Source organism: Alligator sinensis, unplaced genomic scaffold (assembly GCF_000455745.1).
Source record: "Alligator sinensis unplaced genomic scaffold, ASM45574v1 scaffold371_1, whole genome shotgun sequence".
Classification (NCBI taxonomy): Eukaryota; Metazoa; Chordata; order Crocodylia; family Alligatoridae; genus Alligator; species Alligator sinensis.
In genome coordinates, this window is record NW_005842262.1 from 587,366 (window position 1) to 604,517 (window position 17,152).

The 17,152-nt window shown below is 43.4% G+C and overlaps 1 protein-coding gene across 1 annotated transcript in view; it reads left to right on the forward strand.

The window, feature by feature from the left end:
- Positions 1-17,152, forward strand: part of SVEP1 (sushi, von Willebrand factor type A, EGF and pentraxin domain containing 1) — a gene marked incomplete at its 5' end in the record, with an annotated part of 183,300 nt that overhangs the window by 152,742 nt on the left and 13,406 nt on the right. The window contains 6 exons of the mRNA XM_025208993.1: positions 138-201; positions 3,785-3,958; positions 4,756-4,929; positions 5,806-5,979; positions 7,057-7,233; positions 7,740-7,910. Of these exons, the coding sequence (XP_025064778.1) occupies positions 138-201; positions 3,785-3,958; positions 4,756-4,929; positions 5,806-5,979; positions 7,057-7,233; positions 7,740-7,910 (934 nt within the window). The remainder of the gene's footprint in view (positions 1-137; positions 202-3,784; positions 3,959-4,755; positions 4,930-5,805; positions 5,980-7,056; positions 7,234-7,739; positions 7,911-17,152) is intronic.

Below are 17,152 nucleotides of genomic sequence, written 5' to 3' on the forward strand. Positions count from 1 at the left end.
GGGTCATCTACCCCCAGCCCTCTTCCCTGCCTATGCAGGGGGTCGGACTCGATGATCTATTGAGGTCCCTTCCGACCCTAACATCTATGAATCTATAATTTTATGCTGTTTTGTGAGCCTTTTCTTTTGTCTGATAGGGTGACATTGAACGGATCTGCCAAGGAAACAAGCTGTGGAGTGGAGCAACACCTATGTGCAGAAGTAAGTGCTCATTGAGCTTAATCATACAGCAAGTTCAGTTTGGCAGTGCTCTCTATGCCAGATAAATTCTAACATTTACTTGCTTTGTCTGTAACTCATACTATCACCACCATCTGCCCAAGATTGTATTGAAAATATCCTTGAAAAGTTTTAGAACTGCTGGCATCCAAAGATAATGTTATTACCTAAACAGAAATGCATTTTTTTTTTAAACAACACTTTTACACAAAGATTTTCCGAAGTGGGCATGTCTACATGTGAATTTAAGCGTGCTTAAATTTAATGCACATTAAGCCAATGCGCATTAAGCTTTTTTGGCAGGTGTCTACATGTGGTGAGACTTGGGACTAACTTTAGTCTCAAGTCACTTCAGCCCTGCCATGTGCCTCTGTGGCCACCTGGAAAAGCTCCAGCCTCCAGACACACAAGAGCGTTTATACACATACATTTTTGTCCCACAGTGCACCAGAGATCCACCACTTCTGAGCAGACTCACTTAATTGAGTCTGCTCCACACACAAGCTGAGGTGAACTGAGCTGTGCTGTGTGTAGTTGTATAAGTGGTGAAATGTACATCAGCATGCAGAAAATGGTGGCAGTGCACTTTTGAACTAAAGCACCTCTGATGTGTTTTAGTTCAAAAGCTCACTGCTGCCATTTTCTCTGCGCTGACTCGCATTGCGTCACTTATACAACTGCATGCATCACAACACTGGGCGCTTTTCAAAGTGCCTGGCACTGCGGCACTTGCATATATAAAAATCCCCATGGCTGCCAGGGCCTGGCATGGGGGGACCTGGATTTGGGCTCCACTGCCTGGCCCTGGCTGCCTAGTTGATGCTGAAGCAGCTCCACATGGCACTGCTCCAGGGCATCCAACCGGGCCCAGTGCTCCTGCTGTGCACAGTCCTGTGCTTCCTCCCGGGCATTCTCTTGGGCAATATTTTCCACCAGGCCAGCTCACTTGCCTCCTGCATCTGCTGCCATGCCTGGTCCTGCACTACCCAGTTCTCCACCACCACCAGCTGCTGGAGCAGGAGGTTCCAGTCCGTGGTGTACTGCTGGCACAGCCAGCACATCCGGGTGGCTTCAGCAGCAGATGACAGCAATCCTTATGCAGCACTCCTGCAGGGCTCAGCAGAGGCAAGACACAGAAGCCTTTTGTGCAAGTTTGCAAAATTGTAGACGTAGATGCTCTGCACCAGGGGCCCTGAGCTGGCTGGCCTCATATTGGAGGTCGCCCATGTACAGGTACCCAGGGACCATGATAAGCTGCTGCTGTGCTGCTTAGAAAATCACCTCCCCACCTGTAGGTGTGTTGGTGATTCTTTCTCCCTAGATGTAGCACTTCACACTTATCCTTGTTAAAATGCATCCTATTCTGTTCTGCCCACATTCCCAACCTGTCCAAATCTGCCTGAATCTGCTCCCTGCCCTCTATCATGTTTACTTTGCCCTATCATTTGGTGTCATCTGCAAATTTGGACAGAGTGCTTTCCATGCCCTCATCCAACTCATTGATGAAGATATTGAATAGCGCTGGTCTAAAGACCAAACCCTGGGGAATGCCACTACCCGCATTTTTCCAAGTTGAAAACGAACTCAGCAAGGTATTTATCCAGCTTCATCTTGAACACCTCCAAGGAAGGGCATGGGCTTCTAGCCATGACCGGACCAACAATTGAAGCCAGTCACAGCCACCCACTGTGTCCGCAAATGCTTGGCTTTCAGGCAGCACTCTGCACCTTCCAGGAGTGGTTTCGTGCGCACATCCTCATTGAAATAGCCTCGTAAATGTGGGCGCTCAAGCACCCACCCCCCTTGCAAACTGCCTCTGAATGTCAGCCTCACCTCACCCCAGAGAACCATAAGGTCATGAGCCACCTTGCAGGTCCAGTTGGGGGCCTGGGTTCTTGAGATGAGCATGGGCATGCAGGTGGAGCCAGGGCTCGAAGGGGGTGATGTGCTGGACATGCTTCCCACGCCAGCTCTCTGGGCCCCCATATGGCTGTCCCTGTGATGCTGGCTCTGGAGAGCTGCTAGCAGCACCCAAGACATGGGCACGGCCCAGGACTGTGAGCCGCATGGCAGAGACACTTCATCATAGTGCCTGCAGAGAGACAAAACGGGGGGTGAGGAGCAGCAGGGAGTAGGTACTGGCCCTGCTGCCATAGAGAGCAGGGCCAGCAGCCCTGGGGGAAATTTTAGGGATGGGCAAGTGATGCAGCAGGCTGCAGCCCTTTGCAACACTCACCTGTGGCCAAGGAGCACCTCTGCCTAGGGAACAGGACAGGCAGAGCCTGCCTGGTTCCTGTCCAAGGGGCACACGGGGCTTCATGAGCTCCTGCAGAGTGCACTGGCTCCTTTAAGCTCCCTGCACTGTGTTCCTCAAGGCACAAAATGGCTGGAGGCCTTTATAGCCTGCAGCTAGGGGCTGCCAGAGAGCAGCCCAGCTCTGGAGGAGAGGCAGCCAGCCAGGAGCTCTGGTGCTGGCTTTGGCCAGCTTCCTAGTGGCTAGGCAGACCCAGCACTAAAGATCCTGCATTAATGCGTCTACATGTGCATTAATGTGCTTTAACTAATGGCTCCTAAATTTGATACTTGCTTTATGGAGGTATCAAATTTAGGTGCGATTACCTTAAAATTGCCATTTTTAAGGTGCAATAAGGGAGCACACATGTAGACACGTGCCCTTAATGCTCCTTAAATTGGGCTCATGCACATCAAATGCCCATGTGTAGACATGCCCAGTAACCACAGTTTTTAAGAGCCTCAATTTCTAGGTGCCCTGCTTTGGTCACCAAAATAGGATGGTTTGAGGAATTGGACCATATTGTTCTTCAGCGCTTCCTCTTAGCAGTTTAGTATGTGCAACATGGGTGTGTCTTTTTGGTAACACTAAAACAATTTCATCTTTCCTTTATTTTTATAATTATCCCTTTCTACAATTCTGAGAAAACACTCCCATGATAAATAGGAAAGCCAGAGTTCTTGCACAATGCATGTGGTACTGGTAGAACAAGAAACTTTTCAGATTTTAAAGGGAACACCCAGGATTCACAAACTTTTATTTGCTTGCTTGTTTCTTTTATGGGATAGGCTTTTTGGACTGGTAATGACCTCTAAAGCAGTTGGAGTCATTGGTGTTTAACACCCTGACTGGCTAAGTCCCTAATCTGCAGTTTGCATTTGTTTTTTCTTTTTTCACATTTATCATCATTCATCTGATCCTGGAAGGATTTTCCTGGTGCCTTCTGCCAAAAGCCACTCTGAGTCTTTTGGGTAGGATGTAGTATAAATCTAAAATTAATAAATAATAAAAGCAGCCTATATCAGATTTTGTCTTTCAGAGGTACCTGACAGGTGCCAGGCCTTACTCTCTTATCAGCTATTATACCACCTCTTTTGTTGACAAGTTGAATAACCTAGGGATATTGGCTTATATACAGTATACATGCAAATTATATTTCTTCCATTTTCACTGGTCTTTCTTGTTTCACAGAAACAAGAGTCAGAAGGAGCTGGGTTTTAGGGAGGCTTTTTGTAAAAAGGAACTGATTAAAACATGTTTTCTCTGGTGTAGAGATATCCTGTGGGCCACCAGAACCGATTGAGAATGGGTTCATTCAAGGGAAGGCGTTCCTATTTGAAGACGATGTTCTCTATGGCTGTAATCCAGGCTTTGAACTGCAGGGACCAACCCGAAGGATTTGCCATGTTAACAAAAAGTGGAATCCCCCTGTCCCTTCATGTGTGAGTAAGTACATGTCAGAGTAAGATGAATGCTTTTCTAAAGCAGGTAAAGACTACAAAATGGTAAAATGCCATCTTTGGTATATAGTAGCGCTGTCTTGATAGAGATGCACCAGCAATAGGGCAGCAATGGGAAAATTTGGCCCCCAGGAAGGCTTTGCTCTGAAAGCGGCTGGGCTAGCTCTCCTCTTGGTTGCACCATGGCGTGGGATTCCACCAGAATAAAGAGAAGAGAACTTGGCCAGTAATGTGTGCTATGTATTGCACTGGGGATATGGAGTCTTGCCAATCACAATGCAGTGATGTCTACACGGCGTCAGTACTGACACAGCCTGGCTGTTCTAATGTCTTGAGTCCATATCTCTGAATTTCTGATACCACAGCAATGGAATATGAGTTATTTACAGGGACAGGCCTATATATATGCTATGCACAGCCCATGACTATATTATTAAGGTTTTATAGCCTCTGCCAACAAACTCTCTTCACCCTTCCTCTTTGATTTCAAACTCCCTTACCCCCCCATTCTGCTCTTAGTTTGGGCCAATTTCTTGATCCTATTTCTTCCTCATTTATGTACAACAGGGGAAGTGAGTGTCTATTTTTTATGCTGCCACATCTGTCCTGTGGAAACATTGTGTCATTTCTCTTTATAATTTTTTCAACCTGTATCTTCTGCATTTCTTCCTAATAAATTATTATGGGAAGCAGGATGTGAAACACTACAGAAAAGCATTGAAAACAATTGACTTTATATAAAAGCTGAGGATTGTGTAAGATCAGAGTTCTCTTCTGTTCTAGGGATAACTTGTGAGCCACATCCATCTGTAGAAAATGCATTGTCTGTCTCCTCGGGAAGTGTATACAGAAGTAACATAACTTTTATGTGCAATTTTGGATACCATCTAGTTGGGCCTCAGAATATCACATGCCTTGCCAATAGAACATGGAGTAAACCACTCCCTTCTTGTGAAGGTAACCATTACGTTCTGTGTGCTAGAAAAGCCATTCTTACTGGAAAGCTAACATGGGCATTGTGCTGCTTGGGAATCAAGTCTCTTACTGGAAAGGCTCTTCCTTGGAGAAATCAATTGTACTCATTATATTTTTATTATTATGTATATGGCGTGCAGTTAGTGAAATGTATTGCAGCAAACAGTCCCAGTGTAGAGAAGCAATATCAAGCCAAAATAGTAGTTAGACAGTGTATAAATGCCAGTGAAAGATGAAAGTTTTTAGCATCAGACCATTAAAAAAACCTGTGGGAGAACAAATTAATTTTCTCCCAGGGACTGAGAAGGTCCTGTTGAAGAGTTGGCTGGGTTGTTTGTTTTTGTTTATAAATCAGGACAGATTGGCACTCAAGGACAAGAGTTTCAAAATAACTGTCCCAGGAGTTCATACTTTAATATGCAAACACATTACTTCTCTCTCTATACCTTTCTGCACATTAGTCCATTTGAGTGCTCCTCTTATTCTTGTAACAAACCAGAAAAAGTTACAATCATGGCTTGTTTGTCTTATAGCAGGGGAAGAAGGTGTGTGGAGTGTGGTTGTCAACACCATAGAAAGAAAATGGGGTCGTACTGAGGAATTTGTACCAGTGCCCCATGTGGCTATGTGAGTGCCAGTTTGGAGCGCACAGGTGAAATAGGATTTGATCCTGGGCCTTTTCCACCATAGGAAGAGCAGATACACCAACACAACCCAGTTTCTTTCCAGCACTGTTGATTTTGCTGTGAACACTTGTTAACGATTTGTAGTTGCTAGCGTGAGCGTGGCATCAGAGTAACTGATGAATAAAGTTCAGGCCTGATATCAGAATATAATAATGAATTTGCTTCCTTCCAGAAACCAGATGTGAAGCACCAGTTTCCTTGGCAAATGGGAATGCCTTGTATGAAAACAATACTGTGGGCAGCACAGTGGCTTATCACTGCAACAGAGGATTCAACTTGGAAGGGGAGCCAAGGGCAGAGTGCACAGGGGATGGAAGTTGGAGTCATCCGATACCTCTGTGCAAACGTGTGTTTGCTTTAGAATGATGATTCTGTCTTATATTTAAGCATGTTTCAATTCTTCGTTCAACCCAATGCTAACTAGGGGTAAATCCCTTAACGTCAGGGAAGTTCACCTGGAATTACTCTCATGGGGCCATGAGCAGAATTTGTTCCTAAAAGTTAAAAATTGTACGGCATGGTTTTCTGTGAAATTTTGCATGTCTCAAGCTAGGTACTCTCTCATGTCTTTTGGGGGCATCCCAACATTCTTGATAAGAAATTGAATAGTTCTGATGCATGTTAAAATACTGGCATTCTCTTGCAAGTGTTCCTGTGAAAATGAAAGAATGACAAATTTCGACCCTGACAAGCCCTGCAGGCTGGATGACATGGCTGGAGGTTGAGCCTTCCTGCTTTAAATGGTTTAAGATATCCACCCCGACAGCCTGACTTCCATATAAACTCATCCGGCTATACTTTGTCTTAGATCTCCTGTATTTGCAGGACACTGACTGGGTCACTTCATTGGTCTTTAACAAAAGACCAGTGTGACTAGTTTCATGGAAGAGGCAACAGCCTCTGCTGTAGATAACACACCAATTCCTCCTTGTGAGTTGTCCTGTTGGAGATGAGTGGGCCTTCTCCTATGTGGAAGGCTAGCAGAGATAAGCCAAAAATTAAACACAAGGGAACTGCTGGTGAACAACAAAGTCTTGAATATGTATATATTTCATTTACAGACAGTAAAGGACAGATTCACTATTGCAGTCCTATGCTTTGCACTATTCCAGTGCCACAAAATACAACAATTTGGTTTTCATTGATACAAAGGCCCATGCATGTTATTCTGGCAGTGTAGAATCCTTTATAATGGCCTAGGTAAAATCCTTACCCTATTCAGATTGAAGATAGTTCTTCCAGCAACTCAAGTGTGGTATAAATTGATGTTATCATAATGGAGAATGGAGCCCTTTAGCAGTAATTCACAACTCTCCTAAATTTATAGCTGTATAAAATGAAATGTGAGCAAAGAGTCTACTTGTGCTGACCTTTTAAAGCAGAAATGCTTTAAAAATGTATTTTTATTTTCCCACTTGAACAGCAAATCCTTGCCCTGTACCTTTCATAATTCCTGAGAATGCCCTCCTGTCTGAGGTGGATTTTTATGTTGGTCAGAAAGTATCTATCAGATGCAGGGAGGGCTACCAACTTAGAGGACAAGCTGTGATCACCTGTAACCCAGATGAGACCTGGACACCAACAAAAGCTAAATGTGAAAGTAAGTGTCTGATAAAGACCGGGCTGAGGCACTGTTCCCTAAGTACCCTTTGACTTAGTCCTGTGCTGGTGGGTAGCCCAGATGGCAAAGCCCAGTATTTTATATATCTTCTAATGGCAGCTTTTAAGCTGGTTTGACTATTGGGGACAGATAAACAGCACTGAGGTATGGCTGCTGTGCTCATTATATACTTTCACTTTTGTGTTTGCTACTAGGTGCTATTGAACCCCTAGCCATACCTTCTTTGTGTTTCCTATGTCCAGTGCTCTGTCTGATGCAAGAGCAGAGGTCTGTTCACACTGCTGAGCACTGCATGCACATCTTCCACACCAGGCAGAACCCTTGCTCCACAGGTGCTGAGTTTTGCTCACCATGTTCCCCTTGGCAGCCTGGAGCTGACTGCAAGCATGAACCCTAACTAAATGGGGATGTTGGGCACTGTATTGGCAATTATTTCGAAGACATCACAGCTCCTCTGTCTATTGTGACTTATGCTCTCTCTTTAGGGATTTCTTGTGGCCCCCCTGCTCACATAGAAAATGCACTGTCACGTGGGACTTTTTATCAGTATGGAGACATGATCACCTACTCATGCTACAGTGGCTATATGCTGGAGGGGTCGCTGAGGAGTGTTTGTTTAGAAAATGGAACCTGGACAACACCACCTGCTTGCAAAGGTAAATTTCTTTAATTAGCTGTGCCCAGCCATGGCAGTCTTGAACTGCAGTCCAAGTCTGTAGGCTATGGACAAACAAAAATGTTTAGCTGCTTTAAAAGGGGAGGGAGAGAGGCTGCTACAGAGCATGCAGACCATCTCTTGCTACCCACAAAAAAACCTGACTTCAGGAAGCCAAAAGCAAAACCCTCACTGGGTTCAATGTGCACTAAATTTACCCACAGTAATAAGTGCAAACTCACCCCTATTCTAGAGTACTGCTTTGCTTTCCTAGGAAAAAAGTTCTTTTCTCCAGCCTTGGTTGTTCCTCCTGGAGTTCTTTACTCAGTGATTCTGTATCCTCTGTATCTCAAGTCAATTACTAGATTCCCTCTCCACCAAGAGTAAAATACACTTCTGTTATAATCAAGAGAGGGGAGAAGTCACCTGCTAAGAGTGGGGCTCTTCAGACAAACACTGCCAGCCTGTGACATTACTACACCTACAGAAAAATTAGCTTTTCATCTTTAAAAGGAAGGTGGCAGATTCAAATAGTGCCTATTCTGTCATTGTTACTGAGCTCTGAGTGTTCATGAATACTGTCTTCAGGGAGCCATGAAGGGACAAACTGATACAACTTACAGAAAAAATATGCACTGAGCACTGAGGAATCATCACAGCATTAGTCACATCATGTCAAGCAGTATAAAAACAAAAGTATAAGAACCAGGTGACCTTTTGCTAAGGCCAAGTCTTTCATGGCAAATGTGTGTGTTCTCATGTGTGCACTTATGTGCCAGAATACCCACATAGTAGCAAATAGTAAAGTAAGGTACTTGCATGCATTCAGTAGTTAGATATCCGCATTCCCATTTATACTATATTAGCAGTAATTGACCATACCTGTGTTTGCTTGCAAAGTTGCATATTTGCATAGGAATCTAGAATTGATGTGTCCAAAAGATTTGAGAAATGATGTTCTTGAAGATGAAGACAAAACTGTCCACTCCAAGAGCTATCACCTGGAAGTTTTGTCAGCAAATACATATTTGTGTGTACATATGTGCCTACAATAGCTAGATATGTGTATATACTGTATACCATGCATTAAAAAGTATTTCTCCACTGAGGATTCAGTTTTTACCAACAGTTACTAAAATGTGGTATGCAAGATGTCACAATTCTTCCCTTTCAGTAGAATAAGAAAAAAACTGATGACTTGTAGAAAAGGTATGCCTTTTCATGAGTATCACTGTGGTTATGTGTACATGTACATAGGGGACTGGAACTGATGGCCCAGGAGGCCTCTTCCAATCTTCTTTTCTAAATGTGTATCTTTCTTTGTGTGTATATGATGATGCAGTGGTACAGATGATGATGTACTTCTGCAAGGTACGGTGTTTTGATCAAAATAATTTTTGCTTGATGGATAAGACTGATTTTTCAAATCTTTGTACCCAAGTTGATTTGCAAAATCTGTTTGTACACAACCTCATCCATGCACCCAAACTGGTAGCTGCAAGGCAAGATGAGGACTCATATATATATTTGCCCGTAGCTGGAATAGGCATTTATCTGTGTGTACAGGTTTACTAGTTGGAACACCAATCAGTGTGCCAGATTTTGAAAATATAGCCCTTCTGTCTGCAGCCCCCAAGAGCACTGCCCCATGACATAATGGACTCTTGCTCTCAGGGCTTGACTCCTCTCCCCAGAAAGCTTCCAGCTGTTGTTTCTCCCCTGCTGACTCACAGGAAGCCAGCACTCCAAATGTCAATCTGAAAATCTGATATGAGTTGTTTACCTTGCATTTCATACAGTACATCAAGTGCAGCATACCATCTGCATCCTTGACATTCTGTGCATCAAAATAGCATTCATTTGTGGGTTTGGAGTACCACCTATTCAGAAGCTTCCATGTGTACCATATTATGATATTATTAACACAGAAAAAAAAATCCCAAATAAAAACCTAAAAATCTGTAACAGAAAGGGGAGGGAAGCACCTACAAAAGGTAAAAGCAGCAAGAAATTAAATAATTTAAAATAAAAGAAAAACATCTTTAGTGGTAATTTAAGGAATGCAAAAATGAGAGGTAGCAGTGATCTCCAGAAATGTAGAACCTCCTGAAAAAGAGCAAGCCCAAGTCATCTGGCTGTTTCCAGTCTTTGGACCTGATTGCAATCTAATTTCCCCCAGCTGTACAATAGGGTAGCTCAGCTTCTTTCCATGCAGTTGCTCCTGATATGCACCAGTATATCTGAGACCTAACACCAGTCCCCTTATCATGACAGTTAGAAAGTCCAATCCCACCTGTCCCAGATCATTAAGAGCAACACGTCCTCCCTAAAATAAACTAGTGCCATGTTATTTGTGAAAGTGTAGACTGAAAGCAGAAATCCTGAGGCACGCCCGCTGTCACTCAGACAAAGCTCTTGAGACACAAGAGCTGCTGTGTCCAAAGCAGGATAGGCTTGTTGCTACTGTATTGGTGTTGGAGACCAGAGTTGTGGGCTCAGTTGCCAGCTCTTCCCATAAATAACTCGATTCCCTTCTCTGGGTCTCAGTTCCCTATTTGGAAAGTGGAACATAATGCTTCCTTCCTCCCCACCCTGTCTTTAGATTGTTAACTCCTTGGGATAGAGGTTCTACTAAGCAAAAATGGCCTCAGTTCTTTTGGCTCTCTCTAATAATTCCCATTTGGTGCACTTCTATCATACAAATACTTCTGCAAGTGATAATGAACTTTCTGAACAAAATCCCTTGTAAAGTTAGGTTGTCCAGCTGCAAGACCTGCACTCTGAGGGAGGTTTGCTTTAGTAACCTCAGATTCAGTGGTTGACAGCAGTCCACCCTTTAGATTTCATAGACATCTATGAAATCATTAGGGATGGAAGGGACCTCGGAAGATCATCAAGTCCAGCCCCCTGCCCAAAGGGCAGGAAGTCAGCTGGGGTCATAGGATCCCAGCAAGATAAGCATCCAGTTTCATCTTGAAGGTGTTCAATGAAGGCGCTTGAACCACCTCCGGTGGCAGGCTGTTCCAGACCTTGGGGGCTCGGACAGTAAAGAAATTCTTCCTTATGTCCAGCCTGAAACGATCTTGACCATTCGACCTCGTCATCCCTTTAGGTTACAAAGCAGTGGGTTGTTTTGATGGCGTCCACAGCTAAAAGAAGAGTGTGCAATTTAGGAATGTTTCACAAATGGAAAAGTTACTCCTGAAAACCAGGGATTCCACATCTTTCATACTATTGCCTTGGGATTGCAAAGGAGCATTATCAAAATGCAGAAAAGGTGGAGTGGAGGTCCCAGCAGCAAAGGAAAGTATAGGTAATTATTTTAAAGTGCCTATGTGACCTAGGAACCTATCACCATTAAAAGATTTAAACACCTAAGAGTGTGTACACAGATAACAACTGAATTGTTTTTAAATATCACTGATCGAGAACCAGTTTGCACTCATTGCAGGCCACAAGTGTCCACATGGGTAGTACCCTAGAATTCCAGGAAGAACGGTCACCTTTTAGGCATTGAGGTGTGCTATGGTTCCAACACCAGGAGATGGAAGTGAGCACCTAGCTCAGCATGCCTCGCAGTAGGCAAGTTGGGGGAGTGCTTACACCCACACTTAGGTGGTCCAGGGGATTGGTGATCTGTGGCTGGTCAGCTTTTCCTTCTTTCCTAAACATGAACTAAATAAAGTTCAGTAGGCTGCACCTGACTTACAGTGCCCAGGAATGGGAGAGAACTTGGACTCAAGTTTTTGTGGTTCCAGGGACTCATGGGCCACAATAAGGGACCTGGGTCAAGCAGGGAGTAAGGATGTAGTTGGTTGTTGGAAAGACAGCTTTTGTTAGATAAGTAGTATATGGGAGCTCATTGTACCAACAGAAAAGAGATTGGGGGGGTGGGCGGACAGTAAAGTTCTGACCATGTACCAGAGTGGCCAGTTGCAGCAGTGGGGAAAGCAGGGGGTGAGGAGCAGTGCAGTGTGGAATGCTTGAAGGACAGTCACAGAATTCTTTATGTCCACTTGGAATATTGGACTGGATCACGCTGAAATGGTTCAAAAGAGTACTTGATTTTTTCCAAGTACATTTTGAAGCATTCCAGACTTGTATGTGTGTCTGCTGCAGGTTTAAACTTTGTTTAAACTAGTCTAAGTGTCACTGAGGCATTTCTGAAAATTTTACCCACTTTCTGAATGTGAACACCATCCAAATCATAGGCACAAGGCTTTAAAAATTACCTTGGTGTGATGTTGTATGATTCCTAGGATCAGTCTGACATTTGTGTTAATCTGTGGAACTAATTTGTTTTAGCTGATAAAAGATTTAGATTCTGTCTCCATTGTCTTTACCATGCTGATTAGAGTGTGGTGCTGCAAGTTACTATCGCTTTTTATTCTTATATACTATTTATTTAATGACAGCCACAAAGTAGGCTCGGTGCTGCATAGGAGAACAACAGAGTGCTTTACGGTCCACGGGTCTCACTTGCAAGGATTAACTGTCTAAAGCATGGAGTGACCAGAAGACCACTAAAGTCAGCAGGAGGCATTTCCGTTGGCCTCAACAGATTTAAATCGGGCTGAGGTACTTCTTGCCGCAAGCATTTCCATTACAGGCACTGGAGTTGTTCATAGTAATAAATAAGCAGGGTAAAATTACAAAGCCCAAATGACTTTGTTCAATACCTTCATTAACAATCTGATAGATGGGATGGATTATATCCTCAGGTAGTTTGCAGATGATACCAAGCTAGGGGGTGTAGTAGATATGCTGTGGGGTAGGGCTAGGATTCAGAGTGACCTAGACAAATTGGAGGATTGGGCCAAAAATAAATCTCATGAGGTTCAACAAGGACAAGTGCAAAGTCCTGTGCTTAGCACAGAAGAATCCCAAGCACCACAATAGCCTGGGGAATTGACTGACTAAGCAGGAGCTCTGCAGAAAAGGACCTGAGGGTTAAAGTAGACAGTAAGATAGATATGAATTAGCTGTGTGCCCTTGTTGCCAAGAAAGCTACTAGCATACTGGGCTGCATTAGTAGGAACATTGACAGCAGATTGAGAGAAGTAATTATCCCCCTCTATTCTGCACTGGTGAAGCCACATCTGGAGTACTGTGTCCAGTTTGGGCCCCCCCCTATAGAAAAGATGTAGATAAGTTGGAGCGAGTCTAGAAGAGCAGCAAAAATGGTTTCAGGGGCTGGGGCACAGGACTTCTGAGGAGAGGCTGAGACAACTGGGCTTATTTAGTCTGCAGAACAGAAGACTGAGAGGGGATTTGATAGCATCCTTTAACTCCCTGAAGGAGGGTTCCTAAGAGAATGGAGCTAGACTGTTCTCAGTGGCAGATGACAGAACAAGGAGCAATGGTCTAAAGTTGCAGCAAGGGAGGTTTAGGTTGAATATTAGGAAAAACTTTCTCACTAGGAGGGTGGTGAAACACTGGAACAGGTTACCTAGAGAGGTGATGGAATCTCCATCCGTGGAGGTTTTTAAGGCCCGGCTTCACAAAGCCCTGGCTGGGATGATCTAACTGGGGATGGTTCTGCTTTGAGCAGGGGGTTGGACAAGATGACCTCCTGAGGTCTTTTCCAACCCTCATTTTCTATGATTCTATGACTAAGAAGCCTAAAACTCATTTCTAAGGGCAGCTTTAGCACTTAAGAGCTGAACTTTACTTGAGCATGAGAGACAGATGGAAAGGGTGTGATAATTTTAAAAAACAAAAAGGTGGCTGGTTGACATGCATCTTGTTAGTGGCATGATTCCGCCTTCACTTTGCTTTATGTTTTGAAATGTGTGTGTGTGTGTGTATGTATATGTCAATGCACATACACATTTTAACATTTTAAACAGCCTGACAAAACCAAAAGTTTGCTGCATACTGATTAACAATCCTCTGTCCCTCTACTTCCCTTCCCCAAGTATATGATGTTTGAGAGGTGAAGGGGTGAATTCCTGTCCCATTACATAATAGTCTACACATAGTAATCCTAAACAAATTAATACAACATAATAATAGTTTCCCTCCTCCTTCCACGTAAAAGGAAGAAACTAAAAAGGTCCATAGATGTTGTGAGAGAAAAGGCCAGTGTTTTCCAGATGCATTTCAAAGTGATCTTTCAGAACGCCTGTATAAATTATGCAGGATATTTGCCTAACAAAAGGCCTACAGTGTCTGAGGTTTTGATCAACATCAGACGCAACATGAAAGCAACCTACATAATGACTCACATGGCATGTGTTGCTGTTGGCACCTCTGGTTAGTCATTAGGCTCCCAACCCTGCATGAGATGTTCTAATCCAATTATACAGGTTAGTTAATCTGAAGGATCTAATTAAAACACCCAGTCTTTGTTTGGGATTGGGAGTGAGATAATCCACATCGTTACTTGCCTGAACTGTTCCTAGTTGAAGATTATGTGCATGATTCCGATCTTAGTGATAGTCTCGGGTAACTCCTTTGAGCACAGTGGAATTAAACCAGTATAAAACTAGTGAGTGAGAGCAGAGTGAGGCTCTCATTTGGGGAACCAGGCCAGTATCTTTGTAGTTCACAACCTGCCAACCAGCAAGTTGGTTCACAGCCACCAACATCTCCAAAGAAATATAGAAATTGGAGAGTCCAGAGGAAGGCAACGAAAATGGTGAGGGCACATGATTTATGAGGAGAGGCTGAGGGACCTGGGCTTATAAGGATGGTTAGGATGGAGCTAGACTGTTCTCAGTGGTGACCGATGACAGAACAAAGAGCAATGGTCTCAAGTTGCAGCAAAGGAAATTTAGGTTGGATATTAGGAAGAACTTTCTCACAAAGAGGATAGTAAAGCAGTGGAACAGGTTACCCAGAGAAATTACCCAGAGAGGTTTTTAAGACCCAGATAGACAAAGTCTTGGCTGGAATGATCTAGTTGGGAAATTGTCCTGCTTTGGGCAGAGGGTTGACAAGATGACCTCCTGAGGTCCCGTCCAACCCTCATTTTCTATGATTCTAAGTGGAAAACAAAGAGCTAGTCAGAGAGCCATAAGGAAAACAGTGCAAGATGTTTGAAATGGCATCGTTTGAAATTCCTGAATACAAAATGAGCAGTTTGTAACTTATGCTTTGCTGGTCAGCATTTATCCCACGTGACAGATTGCAGTGTTACTAACAGTCACCAGATGGCATTGCTACAAATAGTTTCAGTAGGTTTGCTTAACTGGCTGCCTGAGCAGTTAGTTTTAGATTCTGCTCTTACATGGACAGAAACCAGCAAAAAAGGATGATGCCAGGAAGTCAACAAACAGGAGGCAGGAGACAGGCAAGTTAGGAACCAGGAAACGGAACAAACAGGCAGGAACCAGGAATTGGGAAACTAGGAATCAACAGGCAGAAGACCAGGAACAAGAAGTCAGAAGCCCAAGACTAGAGAGAGAGGTATCTGTCCTGTTGAATAACCTGCTGGGCTCTGAAAGGGCGGCTGCATATAATCAGATTTCCTTTCTTATGCAGGCAATTGGTGTCAGCTAGAAGTAGGCCACTGACATCCAGGCCCAGTCAGGTAACCAGGAATTTAGCTTGCCTGCTGCTCCGACTCCTGACATGGTTTCCAAGGGATGATGATTGATTCCCTCAAGGCCATAGGAAAGTATCTAAGAACAGAAGCCAAGGCCTGATTCTCCTTATTTACATTGGCTCCACACCAGTATAACTCCCTAGACTTCTGTAGAGTTCATCTTCATGCATACTGGCATGGCAGGAGAATCAGATCCTGGGTCATCTAACCTTCAGCCTCAGGTCTGAATCAAAATACCATCCTTTCTCTCCTCTTGCCTGCTCTCATGGCTTCTGTTCTTAGATACTTTCCTATGACCTTAAGGGAATCAATCATCATCCCTTTGAAACCATGTCAGGAGTTGGAGCAGCAGGCAAGCTAAATTCCTGGTTACCTGACTGGGCCTGGATATCAGTGGCCTACTTCTAGCTGACACCAATTGCCTGCATAAGAATGGAAATCTGATTATATGCAGCTGCCCTTTCAGAGACCAGCAGGCTATTCAACAGAACAGGTACCCCCCTCTCTCTCCTTTTGCCAGCTGTCATGAGTACTATCCATAGCAGAGATGCACAGAGACACCGTGTTTGACCCTTATATAAGTCCCACTGTTTGACACAGTGGGACTTATATCATCATGTATCTACAGTTTTTGGCACTTGTGCAGCTTTCAGATTCCATTTTTTCTCACACAAGAGACTCTCACCCTGTGCTGCACTCTGGCATGTTAGGAGGCAGGTCAGGATTAAAACCACAACCAGCATTTGTTTGATACTGAAGGATGAGGAACTCCCCACCTTTTAACCTGGTAGCCTAGTGGAATATATAACATGTGCACACAGGGATAATATTATCTTTTTCATACAAAATGTCAGAACCGGTGCAGGCTACAAACTCAAGAGAAAGCAAGCCTCTACTTGGGACCCTGAATTACAGAGCTGTGACAACTCTGTAGTACTAAAAACAATTTTATTTCTTTCTCCAGCAACAGAATTAACAGGAGCAGATATCAGAGCCCATTCTTATTAGAAATTTGGGACTCCAAATTTCATTAAACCAGCTTTGTTTATACCATCCCATTTTACTTACCTGCGTACATACGGTTAATGTAGGACATCACCCAGGTGTTGTGTGGATCACAGGAAGTTCCACAGATTTACATGTTAGACCCGCTAAAGGAATCTTTATTTTAAATTGTATTTTATGAGCTTCCTCATTGAAATTTTACCAGTGCATGGAAAATTGAAGTTGCCCATTATTTCACAGTGATGTACATGTGGTGATAAATGACCCATGTTGCTGTTAACTCCTCTCTAACTAGAGCTGTATAAAATGTTTGTTATACAAACCCAAACTATGAAAAACTTTCAAGGTGTTTCAAGTTTCTTCGCAAGCTTCAGGTTTGTCATAAGACTTGAAAAAGTTTTAAGCAAAAATTGGCCAATTTCAAGGGAATTCAGTTTCTGATTTCAAGCAGGAACTATATAAAATGTATAGCTTTGCGTGGTTTGATCACAAGACTTCATTAAACTTTTAGCTGTTCCTGCAGAAATTCTGGATTCAGTTCAGAATAGTTGGGCAGTATTGTAGTATATAAAATGGGTGTTTATATTTAGTCCTAAAAGTGAATCAAATTTTGAGGTCTCTAAACCCTAAAACTGCATTTTATTCAACATAATAATTATTGAAGATGGGCTAAATATAGCAGTTTGGTG